At 33.1% G+C, this 18,666-nt stretch overlaps 1 protein-coding gene across 6 annotated transcripts in view; it reads right to left on the reverse strand.

The window, feature by feature from the left end:
• Positions 1–18,666, reverse strand: part of LOC149555238 (sugar transporter ERD6-like 4) — a 181,278-nt gene that overhangs the window by 106,150 nt on the left and 56,462 nt on the right. The window contains exons 1-7 of one of the 6 annotated variants that reach the window (XM_089829333.1): positions 8,348–8,516; positions 7,997–8,059; positions 7,394–7,455; positions 6,838–6,897; positions 5,587–5,652; positions 5,393–5,458; positions 5,142–5,217 (exon numbers count right to left, since the gene is read on the reverse strand). In XM_089829333.1, coding sequence (XP_089685459.1) covers positions 5,142–5,217; positions 5,393–5,458; positions 5,587–5,652; positions 6,838–6,897; positions 7,394–7,455; positions 7,997–8,059; positions 8,348–8,372 — 418 coding nt within the window. In that variant the 5' untranslated portion in view covers positions 8,373–8,516. Of the gene's footprint in view, positions 1–5,141; positions 5,218–5,392; positions 5,459–5,586; positions 5,653–5,943; positions 6,049–6,837; positions 6,898–7,393; positions 7,484–7,996; positions 8,133–8,347; positions 8,517–18,666 lie in introns of those variants that run through there. The other 5 variants (XM_089829334.1, XM_089829336.1, XM_089829332.1 and 2 more) reach the window with 5 other exon arrangements.

The raw sequence follows: 18,666 nt of genomic DNA on the forward strand, positions 1-18,666 counted from the left end.
TTTGACAAAATTACCAAGGCAGAAAACAGGGATAAAACTTCAAATTTGTCAAGGCACTTTACATTTTCATTTAGTGATCAAATTTTAAGTACCATTGTCTTTGGGTTTTCTTGAGCCCATACAAACTCCGATTTAGTTTGCAATAAAGATGCTCTTGTCCCTTCTTGACGAGTCCTTGGGACTGCTCCATAAACAACTTCTCTTCTACATTACCATGTAGGAATGTGATCTTGACATTAAGCTTCTCTAACTCAAGGTCCCATGCAGTTGCTAATCTCAAAATTGTTCAAATAGTTGTCATCTTAACAACCGGCGAGAAGATTTCATTGAAGTCAATCCCCTTTTCTTGATCAAACCCCTTTACCACTATAATGTGGCCTTGTAGCATTGTCTTCCTTCTTCTTTCAACTGGTATACCCACTTGTTTTTTGGGTGGTCTTTGACTTGGTGGAAGAGTAACCAAATCCCAAGCTCGATTCTTGATTAAATAATCCATTTCTTCATGCATTGCAACTCGCCATTTATCATTGTTTGCATCTTTGAGTGCATCTTTATAAGTTGTTGGTTCTGAGAATTTCGAAACTAATATTGATGAAACTGCTTTTTCAACAAAGAGAAGCTCATAATCTGAATATTTAGTTGCCATTATCATGTCCCCTCTAGTCTGACTAGCAGAGTCAAGAGAGTTGCCTATTATTGGAGTCTTGTAGGCTAGCAATGGTGGATAGAGACTCATACTAGATACGTAGTGACCAGAGTTGGTTCTACAGTTAGTTTGAGAGCCAGTCAGGGCAGTTCCTTAATTTTAGGGATTTTACTAAAATTTAGGAGCTTGTGGCAGTGATCAGATTTGAGGCTCCTCAGGACCAATATAAGGTTTCAATTTCAGGGTAATGGGGTATATTCCCTAGTTTCTAGGAGCATCCCTAGTTTTTAGGGATGGGACTGCCAGTTGGCTCACATTGCCCGACATCAGTCACAGGTAGGTGACATGACCCGTTCACTAATTATTTGGTTGGTTTGGCTTTCCAGTTGAATAAAAGGAAATGTTTTTAATATTTCCTAAGTTTGCATTTAAATAAATTAAAATAAAGCTATTTATATAGCTAATTGGAGTAATAACGAGGTTTTGGCTTCATTTGGTCAGGCAAACCTATGTGTTATAGCTCATTGGAAAGGTCTTGAATTATTATAACTTATTTTCATCATTCAGAGACCTTCGAGCACCTAGAGTTATGTTATTTGAGGAAAGGGGTGTTTTTCCTATACATAAAGGTCTTTTAATTGAGAAGATGCCATTTTATAATAAAGGGAAAGGCATATTCTCCCCTTAGGGTTCGATTGGCTTTGAGAGGGAGATAAAAGGAGATGTTGGCTCACTCTTTCATTATCTTTTACATCTTCATTCTTGGTATTTGCAATTTTGCTCTAAGGAGCAATTCTAGGGGACTAGGACGCAAACCCTAGAGCCTGGCTATTGGGATGCAAACCCCAATAGATGGTTTTAGTAGCATTCTACAGTATTGTTTCAACAATTGACAAAGATTTTTAAGTTCAGTGTTTGGGGGTGCTTGTGCATTGCACGTTGAGGGTCTTTTTGGCGTGTTGGAATCTTCTTGTTGCCTTGGCATGACTATAGCACTCGTACAATAGCCTTTCAGCTGGCAAGTGATTTGTTGGTTGGCTTACGTCATCCAGCTCTACCCTTTTGGTGTGTGGCTAGTCCATTCTTGCAGTTGGTGTCATCATTCCTTGTTCGTAAACACCTTTGCTAGCATACTAATTACATATCTTGCCTGGTACGATTTGTAGCTATTTTGGTTGACTGAATATTATATTATTTGTTGATGTTGTTAATTATTGTTTTACTTATATCTGGAAAATACAAAAATGAAGAAACAATCTTTTTGCAACTTCTGTCTAATTCTCTAAGACCACAAGGAAAGCACAGGAAAATCTATTATATTATTAAAATTTACAGAAATTCAGTGAAAGGATCCTTTTGGGATTCTTTCAAGCATCTTTCTTTCCCTAGTAGATCTTTTCAATTAAGGCTCTGCATTCTTAGTTTCAATATTGTTATTAGTGCTAGAAGCAAGATCATTGTTCTATTTATGTAGTCCTTTGTGAAAATTTGTGCAATGTTCTCCACGGGAGTATTCTTCATAAACTGTATCATGGGAGCTTCCTTTCCAAGTTGAAGCCTTGTTACGCACATTACCATGTGTGAAATCTGAATTGGAATGTTGACTGATTTCACTGGTTCCTTGAGCCTCACCGTAGCTCCTTACATAATCCGAATTTGGGGATTCACGAGGCAATTTAACTGCAAGGGGAGCATTTTCTTTCTTAGGGGTATATGTGCCAACTCTATTATTGTGTAAGTCTACCGTGGTCATTCTGAGACAATTGTCTTTGTTCTTGTTATCACAAACCAAAAGATTGTGTTGTTTTAGAAGAGAATTCTCATCCCCCTTGATCAAATGAGGGCCCAAATGTGTAAGCTTCTCACCATGGTTTCTGGTGGCATGTGAGGAGTCAAACAATTCTTACCTCCCCTATTCCTATGGTCCCATGGGTTTTTTAATGCCACTATGCTCCTCACAGGTTAGTGTTTTATCATCAATTCTGCATCGATTTTGCTTAATTCATACTCTTGGCATCCACTATTGGGGGTGCTATTATCTATGCGACCCATATAATGACTATCATCGTGCCTTGTTCCTAAGCAATCACTTTGGCTTTGAACATGTTGTATTTCTCTCTAAATGCCGAAAACAGAGTCATCTCTGCTTGAATGGTCAAGAGATGGAATGACTTGGACATTAACAAAAAGATCTTGTTTAATTAACAACGATTCCATCTGCACCTTCCAAAGGCTAAAATTCTGCGCCGCAAATTTCTCTACTTTCGTATCCTCCATCTTTCCGAAAATTATACACCAATTTCCAAACTCGCACAACCTGTGCTCTAATACCAATTGAAAGGATTTAAATGTGAAAAGAAAACAACAGATGAATAAACAAACTAGACAAGAGAAAACACAATCAAATGTAACACGAAATTTATCGTGGTTCACCACACTCTGTGGCTACGTCCACACTGAGAAGAGTAATGAATTGATTATATAAAAGTTGATTGCAAATGATGTAGGAGCAGCATTTATAAAGATTCCAATTACATAATATCATGAAGAGTCTCAAAAACCAAGAGACATAATTGGTGGGAAAAAGACAAACATGACCGTTGGCCTTCACACTATAACAATCTGAAAGAAACTTGGTGATCTAGGCTTTATGGTGTAAAAATCACTTAGAAAATAAGTTAGAGAGGATCAAAGGTGGAAGAATTGAGATAGTGTGGAGTCTCCTTTCTATGGCATAATCAACATTTTAAATATAAGGTTAAACTATTAAGGCATACTCTAGAATATTCAGTTTTGAATGTAAGCCATTTCAGAAATAAATTAGCTACAAACATTTCTTGGTGGCGCAGAAACAGTGGTGGAGCGCTACATAATGATATATAAGATATTCCAAAAGTCATTCGTTGAAGGAATAACAAGAATGATATTACTAGACACTTCAATATTTTTAAGGATGCCATGCAAACAAAACATAAACATCAAAAATGCATTGTTTACAGGATTTCACTTTATTTCATCTGAACTTTGTTTAGTTAGGCTTTAACTTGTCTTACCACTAAATGGTAACTAATTTGCATATTTTCGGATAGACCATATTTTCCCTGTCATTGCTGAGGAATATTCTTTTCCACCTCTAGCCCTGGAATACGAGTCCTTTGTATGGCCTGAAACTCCCATTTTTGGAATAAAATAACTCCCGATAACTCTAGAGCTCCCATCGAATACCTCAATGGCTACAACTTTGGGTATTTACGGACTGACCATATTTTTCTCACCATTGGATTGACCATATCTTTCTCACCATTGCTTAGGAATATTATTTTGCTGCCCTACCCCTGGAATACAAGTCTTTGGTATGCTTGAGAGTCCAATGTTTAAAATAAAAGGACTCTTTGATATCACCAGTGCTTCTATCGTTAACCTCAATGGTTGCTCCGTTACTTGGTGAGGGACTAACCATTAGGGTTTGTTTTTAGAAATCCCATTCAAATCTAAAACGTGCTATTCAATCGCTAAATTTATCAGTTATTTTGGCGAAATTACTTCATCAGAATACCAGACCAATGCCTTCAACAACCACTATTCCGGGCTTCCACGTCTTAAAAAGACTTTTGTAATTTTATTTAAGATTTATGATAGCCGCTACTAGTATCGTTTTTTTAGTTAAATGTATTGATTCATATTTTATTAATAGATATATTAAAAATTGTTTAGTTTTAGATTATTTTTAAATTAATTAAAATTTATTTAATTTTATTAATAGATTAAAGATCTAAGATGTATAAGCTAGGGTGACATAATGTTTAGGTATTCAATGCAGATCACTATACATAGTTTCATTAGCTCAAAGTCAATATAACAAATTCTATTAGATCAATAAGATGGATCAGGACATTCTCTTAAATTGTTACCAAGAGGGGGAGGGGTTCCATAGGCTTAAGTTCTTTCTTAAAAAGAGGAGGTTTAATAAAAAGGAAAAAAACTTTCATTCAAAGATTATTTTTAAAAATTCGCTCCTATGTTTTCTAGGGCTTACACAAATTGTACCTGGGTACCATTTTTGTTTTTTTCGCAGAAAATTCAAAAGACAAATATGTGCACCGTATCTAATCTTTTTAAAACAGCTTCAGCTATAATTTTAAGAAAGACCCCTCTAACTGAAAGGAAACAACACGGTATTGCTAATACCGTGGCATTCCTTTCTGAGATGTCTAGGACCCTTTTATGAGAAAAATGAAGTCGGCTCGGAATTCAGGGCTGCCAACTGTGGGTATTTTTTACCAGTTTTTCCAAGGAAGGAAGCAGCTTTCATTCTTTGATCGAAGATGAGTACCGGTTTCTTTCTTTCCTCCAAGTCTTTTCAACTTTTGGTATTTGAGGAGTTGAAAAGCAAATGGACTTTGCACTCTGTTTCTAATAATTCTTTAATTTTACAAATCAAACTTGCCAAGGGAAAATCGATTTATATTGATTTTTTAAAGTATTCATGTCTTACCTACTGCAGACAACAATCGCCAATTCATCAAAAGTCCTCCTAAATAAACCAGCATTATTCCAATTGAGATGAACAACTGCACCATACAAACAAAGAGAACAATCAGAACGAACATTCCCACTTTCTATGACGTTGAAATTATTAAGCCTTGTTCTTTATTCTTTTAAAAATTGAATAGTCCAGTAGAGAATCAGAAAGACAGTATGAATGGCGCCAATAAAAAATTATAGTGACAGAGATATCCTGTGTACCTGATTCATAGTGCCAAGCATTCCCCTCAATTGGTGCGGTGCAATTTCTGCAATATAGATTGGTACCTTATTTTGGAATGACAAAAGATGAGTTAGAATACCAGAATACCTATTGCTTTCCTGTATCAACACTGGCCCATAGGATTCAGAATAAAATATAATCAATAAGACAAGCATTGGAAACTCGCTCTCACTGTGAAAGAAGAGATTCCAATTCCAAATCCTACGATGAATCTCCCCACGTATAGGAGGCTTACACCCTGCAAATCGCATTTACGTAATTAGAACTAGTGTACCAAAGCAAGACCGATCTTATGTGCACATATGTATGTGCATTGTTACAATAAACATAGGCAAGAGTCGTGCCTATCAGTTGAGGGATGCACGAATAAGCACTTTAATATGTTCGTTCCCAATTATTACGGAACTGGTTTTGATTTTCGTTTAGTTTTCATGTTAAAGTTTTCTACATCCAATAATATCCTCTGTATCTTCCTGAAACAAAAAAGATGCCTACGAGAAGTAGAACGTAAACTTAAAAAATAACATACATGAAAAATATTATCACCCAAGATTGTGGCCAGGCTCGTTATCCAAGGAGTAGCAGAGGATGATCTTTGGGAAAAATGCAGGAGCACCATAAGTTTTATTACTTGAGAGGCTTTAGCTCAAAGGTTTGTCATTTTCTTCCTGAAAAAGTTCATATTACGCTGCAAATTTGTTTTGAGCTTTAACAGGTCAACAAGAAACAAATAAATTAGAATAAAATAGTAAAAATTAGGATGGTAAACTACTTCAGCCTCTTGTCACACTAGACATCATTTACTAAGGTTTTAGGGTGCGGTTTTGCATGAGGGGGCTGTAGGATCTATTTTTGTGGAGTGGGTGGTCCTATGAAACCAAAAAAAAGTTTGTTACAGTATTAATTAGAATCTTCTCCTCAAATGTAGGAACCCCTACTTTTTAGGGTGCAGATTTAAGCAGGTGGAAAAGATGGGGGCTATAAATTGCCCCACCGGCTTAGGCTTTTTTTGTGCCATTTGTCAATCAAATATCAATTTTCAATTTTGATCAATAAATTTTTTGAACATGTTTATTTATTTAGCAAGTAAATTGAATATATTAAAATTAAAAAATATCAGGAGACCACCAGCTTCCATAAATTATGGAATTTAAACTTTTTAAGAATAATTGGGACCTCCCACTTTAAATTAATCTTAAAAAATCTCTAGAGTGCCCGCTGGATTTTTTTAGGAAGCCCCATTCCATAGAACCGCACCCTTAGTTAGAAACTGTTACATTGTTTAAGTGTTCCGCCAACAAATTTACATATTTTTATGAAAACTAAAACCAACAATTGATTTGAGCAGAATTAAAGCTCTAAAGTTGAAACACAATGCTTCTTGTATACAACTTTTGTATTAGCAGTCTTAAGTTTCACATGCCTGAGTAACGGAAACAGAGAACCATCCAATGACAATGGGGATTGCTGAGACGGCCAAAGCCTGCAAGAAGCAACCACTGAAAAATCAACTTTTTGATACACCCTAGAATGTAAATTCCAATTCATTATCAAAATAAAATTGGAGAGGTACAAAGTGATAAAACAATTTTTTCATATATGTGTTGATCATCTTTCAATAATAATTGTTCATATGCATATCCACTCGGTTTGCAAATTAAATCACTCTCAATAAGAACAAATTATATCTCTAGAACAGAAATACACATTTGAAGGACACAAGCTGGTTAGCTAGACAAGTAAACCTTGGAATTTATATGTGCAGTAAAAATATCAATAATAATAAAATGTAATGCATTTACATGCACATAACAGAAGAAATTTATTTCATTTTAAAATATATTATAATAACGTAATCATAAAGTAAAGAAAACGGATCCCACTTAGGAGGAGGAAATAAAAAGATATGGTAACGATGGGAGAAGAGTCAAGTCACACAAATCAGAAGTCAAAGTCAATAAGACTACAGGTATACTTACCCCCCTGCGACCAAGAACTTCTGCCGTTGTACCACTGAGAATGGCTCCAACCATTCCTCCCACTGAAATCAACGAACCAAATAAAGAAAACTGGAAACATAAAAGTCGAAGAGTAAAATGCTATGAAAGTAAAAATGGTACTTTTACTTTTCACCTGTTTTATGATGCATCTAAGGAAATCAAAATGTTGGAAAAAATTTTCTGTGTTACTATAGTTGTTTCATCCAATTTCAAATAGGTATTGTCTCTCATGTTATGATGTCAAGAATATAAAGTTTTGGTATTTGTCAAAATGTTACAATTATACAGCTTCATTTCTTAAAATTAGTGTGTGTCTTATTCTTCATCTCGATTGAAATGCCATATACTAGATTTCCTATATACAAGAGATGGTCCCATAAAAAGCAGGGACAGTTTCGGCAAAAGAAGTAAAAAATGTACGTATGCCGAATTACTTTTGTTGTCCTGGAATACAAATTATTACTACTTATAAATGTTGCAGAGACGTCTTCATTCATCTTTCTTCCTTCTAATATTATATTTTGAATGGTATAAAGACTGAAAATAAAAGCAAGGAAGACATATAGGAAATAATCAGATGACCTGTGATATAGAAATGCTGAGATCTGACTCGATGTTTAATTGAGTTGGTGATGAATATCCTATCTGCGCAAAATCAGTGTAACACAATAAGAGATCAAAGATCCATTTGCGGTGGAATTGAAAAGCAACCATCCATCAAAAAAAGTGACTCTTCACAGCAGCAATCATTTATACATAATTTTCTTGAACTCTGTCTAGCAATCACATTGGAAATGAAAAGAAATAACAAAATCAATTATTTTCAACAAACAGCATAGTGATGAGTTCAGATAACTAATGAAGTGCGATCTTGATTAAACAAAATGTATGTCAAAGCATTAGTATCTTATCTTTGCAGGGCAATCTCCTTACGCGTAGGAAAAGATTTTAGTTTCATCAGAAAGCTATGAATAGGAGTTGGGATTATGTCTTAAGCATGAGAGGATTGAGTGACTAATGCAATGATAAAAATTAAAGTTCTGTTGTTTTTGGGTTGTGTGGGATAGATAAGGAGGGTACAGAGCAGCCACTGTTAAATGGTACGCCCACTAGTACTATTTCTTTGAATTTGAAATTATTTTGACAGGGCAGTAGGCCATTTTCTACCTAGGTTTTCCCAGATAAATTTTTGATGCCTTTTTCAATAAAGTGGTTCAGGATATCTATTAAGGAAAAGTATAACAAATTAGAATTGTGATATTAACACTAAAGCTTTAGACAATAAGAACTAAAAACCTCCTAACAACAAAAAAATATCTGTCAAGCACATTACCAACCAAATCAATATGACTAAAAAAATTTAAAAATAAAAAAAACAAACAAACAAACATGTACAACAACATGTTGGATGTGGGAATACTATCCTAATAAATCATCCAAGGTCTAGTATGCCCACCAACACCTCCAAGCGGGAAACCATGTTCATGAAAACCTCCTGAACACTCCCCACCAACACATATTGGTTGTACCCAATCCTTCAACACCCCCAACCTTCTCTACTTACACTTTTTGTTGCAGTCTCACATCTAGTTCTACGACTTTTGCTTAATTCTACCTAAATTTGGGAAGCACTTTCTAGACCTACTCCATAAGTCATATGAAAAATATTTGCAAAAAAAAAATTGATATTGTTAATTTACTTGATGGTTTAAGATCCCCTAATATGTAACCATAACCCCTCTAGCACCTTGTCCACATCATTATAGTATGTCATGTAATGCCCCCACCTAACATTATAATAAAAGATATACTCATATTAACAAGTTAGGGATATTAAAAGAAGTGCTTAAGAGAAGATAATTAATATTATAAAATTGAAATTTGATGGAGATTAGACTTAACAATGCATGTGAAGGGTTTTGTCTCAAGAGGAGATAAGGTATAGAAGGAAGAATCGAGAAGGGGATGTCAATGTGTGTGTGTGTAGTGAATTATTAAATAAATCGAAGAGGAATGATCTCAATGATTAGGAATTAAATGACTAAACACTTTAATTTCTCTTGTTAAATTAGTGGACAAAAACCTCTAACTCGAGGAGAAATTAGAAACATTTCAATGACTTGAATACAAAAGGGATGACAAAAAAATTGAAAAAGGATTATTGCAGAGGCTAAAAGATAAGTTTTTGAAATGCACTATAAGTTTTAAATCTAAACTATATATTCAATTGTAAGTTTTAGGATAAATCTAAGATCCCCTAGTCGTGTGTAACCATAAGCCTTCTAGCACCTTGTCAACATCATTATAGTATTTCATGTAATGCCCCCCGCCTAAGATTATAATAAAATACTCATATTAACAAGTTAGGGATATTAAAAGAAACGCTTAAGAAAAGATAATTAATATTATAAAATTAAAACTTGATGGAGATTAGACTTAACAATGCATGTGAAGGGTTTTGTCTCAAGAGAGGATAAGGTATAGAAGGAAGAATCAAGGAGAAGAGGATGTCAATGTGTGAAGATATATTTTATATAGATATAGATATATTTATATATTATGAATTATTAAATAAATCGAAGAGGAGTGATCTCAATGATTAGGAATTAAAGGACTAAACACTTTAATTTCTCTTGTTAAATTAGTGGACAAAATCCTTTAACTCGAGGAGAAATTGGAAACATTTCAAAGACATGTATACAAAGGGGATGACAAAAAATTGAAAAAGGATTATTGTAGAGGCTAAAAGATAAGTTTTTGAAATGCATTATAAGTTTTAAATCTAAACTATATATTCAATTATAAGTTTTAGGGTAAATTTATATTTATAATTATGTTATGATTGGTGTAAGTTAGGGTTATTTGTTTGAGGAAAATTAACGAAAATATAAAAAGACATTACAAAATGATACTAAAGTCATAATTCGGTTTACGCAATGGAGCCAGAGAGACCAAAAGGCCTTTGAAAGGGGAGAAAATGAGTAGCAACATTACAAGAGGCTAGTAACCAAATGAGAGGTAGAGAAAGGAATAAGATAATCAATTGGGAGGTAAAACAAAAGAAAGAGTGGAAGGTTTAAATGAAATGAGAAGAACAAACATAGTACTCCTAAACAAACACTTCAAAATGTGAATAATAGAATCACTTCCTTGGGCATGTACATGGTAATGGATAATAAGGTAGTAATTTGAATCTTATAGAACATAGCAATATAATTTCACTTGGATCACTACCATAATTTCATGGCCAACATCATTGCCTAGAGCTGAGCAACCAATGGAAGAAGAAGAGACAATTTGGTAGAAAATGATGTTGATGCTCGTGCATAGATTCATATTAAAACTTGATCCCTAGATATTAGAAGAAAATTACATTTATATAATTTATAATGCAAAATCAAGAAATATTTCAAGAAGAGAAAAAAGACAACCCAATATAGATCTACAACAAAGATTTAGTAAGATGGCTCATCTACAAAAAAGATAAAGATGGTTCTTTCCACTTTTAACAATTTAGGGAAGGTCATTACACAAGCATGGACCCATAAACTAGACAAATATATTTGTTTTTGCCCTATGATAGAAGATGAAGCCTAAATATTGACATCCTTCACATAGAGGGTATAACACATGAATGGTGGCATCATAGACTAATGACACAAGGAAATCATCAAATTATAACATATGTTTTCATATAAAGGCTTGTAGATGGATTTGATAGAAAAGTCCTTGAAACACATATTAAGTAGTTAACACAACTAAGGCAATAGGGTCTAGAAGGATGCGTGATAGAAATTTAAGGGATTCTAGTCATGGTGTGATATGTATAAGAGTGGAGACTCATGTTTTTGTTTATTGAAGGGTTTCAAAGTCATTTTAGGGTTTGGTTTGAGGTTTTGATCCATCTTCTCTACAAGATGCTATTTGAAGGGCTTCAAAATTGGAAGATTTAATGACCAAGAAAAATTCCACCTCAAGAGAGCACTAATGGAGTAGCATGAGAAACCCTTCTAAAAAGCTATCCCTCAACCAATTGCATTGCCTCGAAAACTAAACAAGAACGAAGAAACTAGCATTGATCTTCAAAGGAAGTTGTGCTTTTCTTGTAGAGAGCCAAGGGAGCCAAGCCACAAATGCTTGGAAAAATACCAAATAAACTATATAGAGGTTCATCCCAAGGATAAATCAAATGCCAAGAGACCTAAGCCTAAGGCTATGACTAATGAGATAGAGTATAGAAAAGAAGAGGAGGAGATTCTAGGAGGCAGTCTTGCTACTCTTTCCAGTGAACTTAAGTACAATGCTTTGAGATTTTGGGGATTTTTGTTGGGTCAAACATGACAATGTAGATTGATAGTGGGGCCATGAATAATTTTACAAATGTATATTTTGTTTCTTTAAAAGGTTTGGATATAAAAAGTTTAATGGGTTCAATGTTATTTTTTGGATAGTCATATCATTCCTTGTAGGAGGAGATTACAATAGTCCAAGTTATTTTTGTGGAGGTACAAAGTGAGGGATGATTATAAATACTTTATTGGAATAGTAAAAACAAATATAGTCTTATGCATGTAATGGTTGCACTTACTAGGACAATTTACTCAAAACTACCCAACTATGGAGTTCAAACTAAAATGGATGGGAAGGAAATGATACTCCCAAGGCATTTTAAATGGAGTCCCAAGCATGGATGAAATTAAAAGAATGGAGATGTGTTTTTAAACAAACCAAGCCACTCACATATGGAGATAATTATGGGCTCTCTCCAAGATAGGATTCCCTATTATGCTAATGTTTGGTCCATTTAGAATATGACCACAATAGTACACAAAACAATACTACCATATGAGGCATCAACAAAATTACTTTTTTTAGGAAGAACAATCATTTTAATGTTGTTTCCAACCTCAATATTGTAATTAATTATATTCTCAACTTTATCCACCTATGAAAGTTTTCTAGAGAGAAAGTTGAAGAGGCAACTTCCACCTTTAAACCTTGAAGAGGCATTTGAGAATGATGCAACAAGGTTCCTAATCAGCATTTATTTATTTTGAGAAAGGCAATGCAAAATAACAACAATAGAAAAATATTTTATTTATGGTACATTATAAGGGAGATGTGGGATTTTAATCCAATGTTAGAGTAGGTCGTGAAGGCGACCAATAGTGATATAGGGCCCAAGTGATGAATTGAATTATTTGATTGAAAACAATGGAAGAAAGTTCTTAATAATAAGGGCCAAGATCATATTTTAACAAGATTTAAAGAAATAGATGATCTATATTTGAATTCAGACACACATTAATTATTATATGAGGTCTTACCATAGAAAATACACCGAAGTAGGCACAAATAGTTCTTAAGTTGTACAAAATAAAGTGCTCACAATTCAAGATAGTACAACAAATTACATGTGATATAAAAATTAGCTTTTTGTATTCTTGAATACCTATATATTGTATTAGTTGTTTCACATAGCTTGATTTTTAGTTTAGAATATTTTTGTTAGTGAAATAAATCCTCAATCATGCATAAACAACTTTCTTTTATGAAAAAATATCATTACTCTTCAAATTCTATCTCTTAATTTTTTTTAGACAATATAATCTATAGAGGATTATATAGCCATGTATTAGAGAAAGAAACAAAATGTGTAAATCAATGTTATGCTTATTGAATATACATAATATTATAGAAATATTAATACATATGTACCAATCATAAGAATGGATGAGAAGTTAACCAGTAAGCCAATTTTATACTGAGATATCCAATAAGCCCAAGAAATAAGCATATAATTATATATAATTTTTAAATAATTTTTTTTGATAGGATATTTAAATTTAATTATTTTTTATTGTCTTCCAAAATAAAAATCAACATTTCAAGTCCTAAAGTTCTAGAAAGTGAGAAAAATAATTAGGAAAAACTATAGTAGTAAGAGAAATTGGCTTTAATAGGATTTTTGGTTTTTCCTACAATTTGGTTTGTCACCATGCCCTTGCTTGTGTTATATTGCATTATCTATGGGAGACTTAGCTTTTAAATGGCCTCAACCTACTTCACTCCAACCATTTCTATATGCATTGATGATTAAATAACATTTGGCAACTATGCCCACTCTGTCTGAATAAGTGTCCACAAATATTCATTCTAATTTAAGTCTTTCACAACGTATATCTTTTGATGCTAATGTGGATATTCTAAACTTTTATTTCTCATGTCTATATTTAGAGAAACACACTCATATAGGTTATTTTGTTAGGAGGGTTCCCTTTGAAATAATTTTACAAGATTGGGTTGCCAACCCCAATATGGTTCATCAAGTAGCAACATCCAAAACCTCACAAAAGTTTTCTTTTCTTTTACATTTCACTAAAGTTGGTCATATTTAGGTTATTTTTCATCATGACCCATATTATGTCAAGTTGTCTCTATAAGTGTTTAAAACTTGATCTCAAGAATCTTTGATGACAAAAAGATATGTGTGCATATCTGGATAGAGTTTCTAGGCCTTTTATTGTCATGTTCAAAGTTCCTTCTAACTATCACTTCCTCACTAGGAAAGGTTATTTGTGTCAATTCCAACTATTTTTTCCATTCTTGGTCCCACAAATGGGTTTTCATTGAAGTGGATTTGTTTTGTGACCTCAAGGACATGATTGATGTTCAAATAGAACTCTTTTGTGCTAATTAACATCTCCTCCATATCTGAATCTAACAAATGCATTCTTCTCGTGTTATTCACTGGAGTATGAAAAGGTTTTCATGTTGGTTTCCTCCAAAGATCAAGTCACCTTCAAGGGTTCATGACCCTGCAGGTGCTCTTAAGACATATAAACAAGAGGAGAAATGGACAACAATGTCTTACAAAGGGATGCATATCATATCTAGTAGTATGCCAATAAAAACCACAACATCCTAGCTTACCAAGTATGTCATTGCAACATGTTTATTCAACCCTTCTTTGGAGGAGAAATATAGTATTACTAAGGTTCCTATCCATGGAGAGTTTGTATGAACACCTTGACCAACTTTGATTCAATCTTCTTAGCTACATGGTTTGCATCACTCTTGCAATCTTTTTGGCATGCAAAGGAAGGAAATATTTGTTGGCATAACTAATGCAGATTGTATTGAGAAGTATTGTGATACAAATTTGATGTCAAGGAGATTAGATATTGTGTTTTCACTTATGACAACTTAGTATTATGTTGGTTAACAGTTTATTGGGATATCTAATTAAGTGCATAAGTAGTTGAATAGTGTTTTGAAAGGAATTGGAGTTGAATGAAGTGTTTTTCTCAAATGGGAGACTTAAAAAGATGTCTCTAGATGTTGTGTTTTTTATCACACAAGCTAGAAACAAGTCTAGAGATAGTTATGATCGATTGAAGGATGAAAATGCAACCAAGAGAATAATCAGCAATAGGTGGTGAATGATTTGATTAAGTGATCAAATATGTGTGGATTCAAGTGTTTTGATTCAGTATACATTTTCTATACTAAGCTATGTGATTATTGTTACAATTGTGTGATGGTTGGTGTACTAGAAGACATGCAATTTCAGTGGATTGAAGATCATTCTATGAAGAACTAATAAATTATTTATAATAGTTTATTTTAGATCTTAACTGGTGGTGAATTAGTTGGTATCAGTAAATGTTTTTCATGATCCAGGTGTCATAATCATATGGGAAAATGTTGTATGATTATGAGATGGCCTCACATTGATTATGGTGATAAAATTGCTTGGTGTCATAGAAGAATATTGGAAAAATAGAAAAGGTTTGAGTTTTATTAGTCAGGTCAATGTGTGTTTGCATTTGGAGGTTGACAGAGTTTGGAAAATGATTTATTAGGGATTGGTAATACGTTTCAATGATTAGGATGAAGTAGGAAGTGAAATATAGATATAATACATTTTATTTAAGGTAGTGGCCACCCTCATTAGTGAAGAATGTATTTATAATTAGCTTTATGAATAGGTGAAGTTGTAGATTGTGGATTTTGGGTCCAATCAAGAAGTGTGGAGATTGTCTACAAGGGAAGAAGGGCTTGAGATCGATTAGATATGTACAATAGAAATATTGGTGTTATTCTCATATCAATTTCACTTGTTGAATCATAATAGGTTCTCAAAGAAAATCCATTAAACATGTCACCTTTAACATGGTGAGCAAGATCCCAAGAGGTCTGAAGTGAAATCCCTTAATTGAGTGGCTCATTAATTTGATTTTGAAATCCTTTAATAAGAGTACTCGTAATATGGTAAATCTCGTAATAGGGATAGAGGAAAATCCCTTAATTGAGTGACAACTAATAGGGCCTTCTCTTAGTCAGGCATAATTCTAATCTCCTAATAAGGCTAGGCCTTTAACCAAACACATGTTAGAAGAGTGAAAATACTTGTAGGCGCTAATTCCTACCATGGTCTTTCTCTCTAACTAAGGGTTTCTAGGATAAAATCTTGGTGATCATGTGTTGCATTTGTGGATGGCTTCATTTGTCACATTATTTGTTGCCTCACAAGTTATAAGTTAATGCATGTGGCTGAATGGTTAATGATAAGTTCTAATTTGGGTTGCATGCTAAAAAAAGGTTTTTATTTGGTAGATTATTGATGTCTATTTGATTTTAAAGAGCAATGTTCATAATGTCTATCTTATAGAAGGTCTAAAACATAATTTTTTCAGGGTCAATTAGTTGAATGACAAAGGATATCACCTAGAGTTTAAAGAAGGAATATGAAAGATACTTGGAAGCTCATGAGATTTGATTGATATTGGAAAGAAAACTAAAGGTAATTCATTCCATTTAAATAGTATTGTTAACATTTGTTTGGTTTCTAGTATTGAAGATAGTTGGTTGTGGAATAGAAGGTTCTATCAAGTCAAATGTTATGTACAAAGAATATCACTTGGGTAAATTAACAAGTTCTACTTTCAATAATAAGTCTTTATTCATTTGAGAGTATATTAGATTTGGTGCATATTGATTTTTATTGTCCTATGAGGAATAGAATTTATCATTGTGATAAATTTATTATGTTGTTTATTGATGATTACAAAAGGATGATGCGAGTGACATTCTTGAAGGAAAAGTCTAAAGCATTCTATAAGTTTAAAGTGCTCAAAGAACTTAGATTGAAAAAAAAACTTGTAAGATCTTGAAGTGCCTAAGATCTTTCAAAGGTGGAGAGTATACTTGTTATGAATTTGTCGAATGTTGTGAGATTGGAATCAAGAGATAAATGTTTGCACCAAGGACTCGACATGTAGAATGGGATTGTAGAAAGGAGGAACAGGGCCATAGGTTATGCTTCCAAGATTATGATGATTCGAGGAGATACGTCCAAGATGTGTTAAAGAGAATCAATTAGCACTATAATCTACATAATGAATTAGGTACAAGTGAAAAAAGGAGTTGGTAAGACACCCTAAAAAGTATGGTATGGTAATACTCCTAGTGTTAAGCATTTTAAACTTTTTGGTAGAAGATGTTACATAAAGAAAGATGAGTTCATAGGAAAGTTTGATCCTAAGAGTGATGAAGGAATTTTCTTAGGACATTCCCCTAAAATAAAGGCTTATAAGTAACTCAAAAAGAGAACAAATGGGATAATATAAAGTCCAAATGTGATGGTAGATAAATATCTAGGTAGATGTGAGAAACCTAATGAATATATAAAGTAGTCACCTGAAGATGTCTGGGAGATTATATATGTGCAAATAGAGGTGTAAGATTCTATTAAATAGAATAATGAGGAAGAAGTGGTTTGAACATTAGAAGAAGATCCTATATCCAAATCATTTGTTCTAAGGCATGTGAATTTGAATATTTCTGGAAATCAAATCATAAAGATAAGAATGTAGGAGTACAAACTAGAAGGAAAATTAGACAAAATAATAGTTTGATTTCTAAATATTTGAGCCTAGGATTGTTAAAGAAATATTAAATAATGGTGACTAGATTAAGACTACAAAGGAGGGGTTTGATCAAATTGAGAAAAATGAAATATGGACACTTGTTCCTAGACCAGCTGATAAGATTGTTTGAGACCCCTCCTCTTGAGCATTTAAACAAACTTTAACCCTTCACATATGATTCCCTATAAGAGAATATAATGGATTGGAATATAGAATTTTAGTTACTTTCACCATAGACCTCCCAACTAACACACCGTGTCAATAAACTTTGGAATTTGACTCTAGTTGATAAGGTCTTGATGATAAGGTTATGATATCTTATTGCATGCATTATGATTAGTTATCATAAGCGTTTATACAAATGATGTAGTTCAATATATATCTTTACACAAATTACTAAGAAATGACAATCAAATTTTAATTATGGTGGGGAATGTCAATGAGGTAAATTAGATTTAGATGCTTAAAATTCATTTTTATGTATGTAGTTTCATGGGAGTCTCTGTAGGAAGGTGTTAATTTATTGCATTATGTGAGTTACAATTTGATGAAGTAGGAATGGTAATCAAATTATAAATTTCCTAAATGATATAATCTTATATACATATGTTTCCTTGGGTATGGTAGAATTAGCAAAAAACTATAGACATGTTATGTGTTAAGATGAGAAATGCTCGAGGTTAGGAACTCTCATTTTGTAGGAATTGATTAGAGGACATTATTATTATGAGATGTTAGACTTATATTAGGGGTTTTGACTACATGTATTGATAGAGAATGAAATCATAAGGTGTGATGTGTTCAGGTTATGGAAGGTTATTGAAGTCATGACAACAAAGTTATTCATACAATTATATTTTGTTAACTTAATTAATTTTATGGTTATGTGACTTAGCTTATAATTAATTTACCTCACTTGTGATAATTAGATATTGTTATTAGTATAGTTTAGTTAATTGATTTGGATAATTATTACGAAGTGTTGAATGGGTTTTGGATACAATGATTCTAAAAGTGGTAAAAGAATGTATGTAATTTTAAAATGTGATTAGGGTTACAAGAGTTGTAGGGTCCTAATTTTAGTTGTCTATATGGATTTTTATGTACATTTGGGTAGGTGAATTATGTATTATATTGTATAATGATGTCAGTAAGATAGTGTGCAATGGTCGGGTTCTTGCATACATTTTTAAAGTTTAATTATGTTTCAAAATTGAAATTCATGAGGATTTAACACTTAGGATAAGGATGAGTAGTACCTATTATATATGCATTTAGGTGTTTATTTTGATGATGATATTGGAATCATGATTAGATTTA

This window comes from Cupressus sempervirens, chromosome 5 (assembly GCF_028749045.1).
Source record: "Cupressus sempervirens isolate cs-2001-9-10 chromosome 5, ASM2874904v1, whole genome shotgun sequence".
Classification (NCBI taxonomy): Eukaryota; Viridiplantae; Streptophyta; class Pinopsida; order Cupressales; family Cupressaceae; genus Cupressus; species Cupressus sempervirens.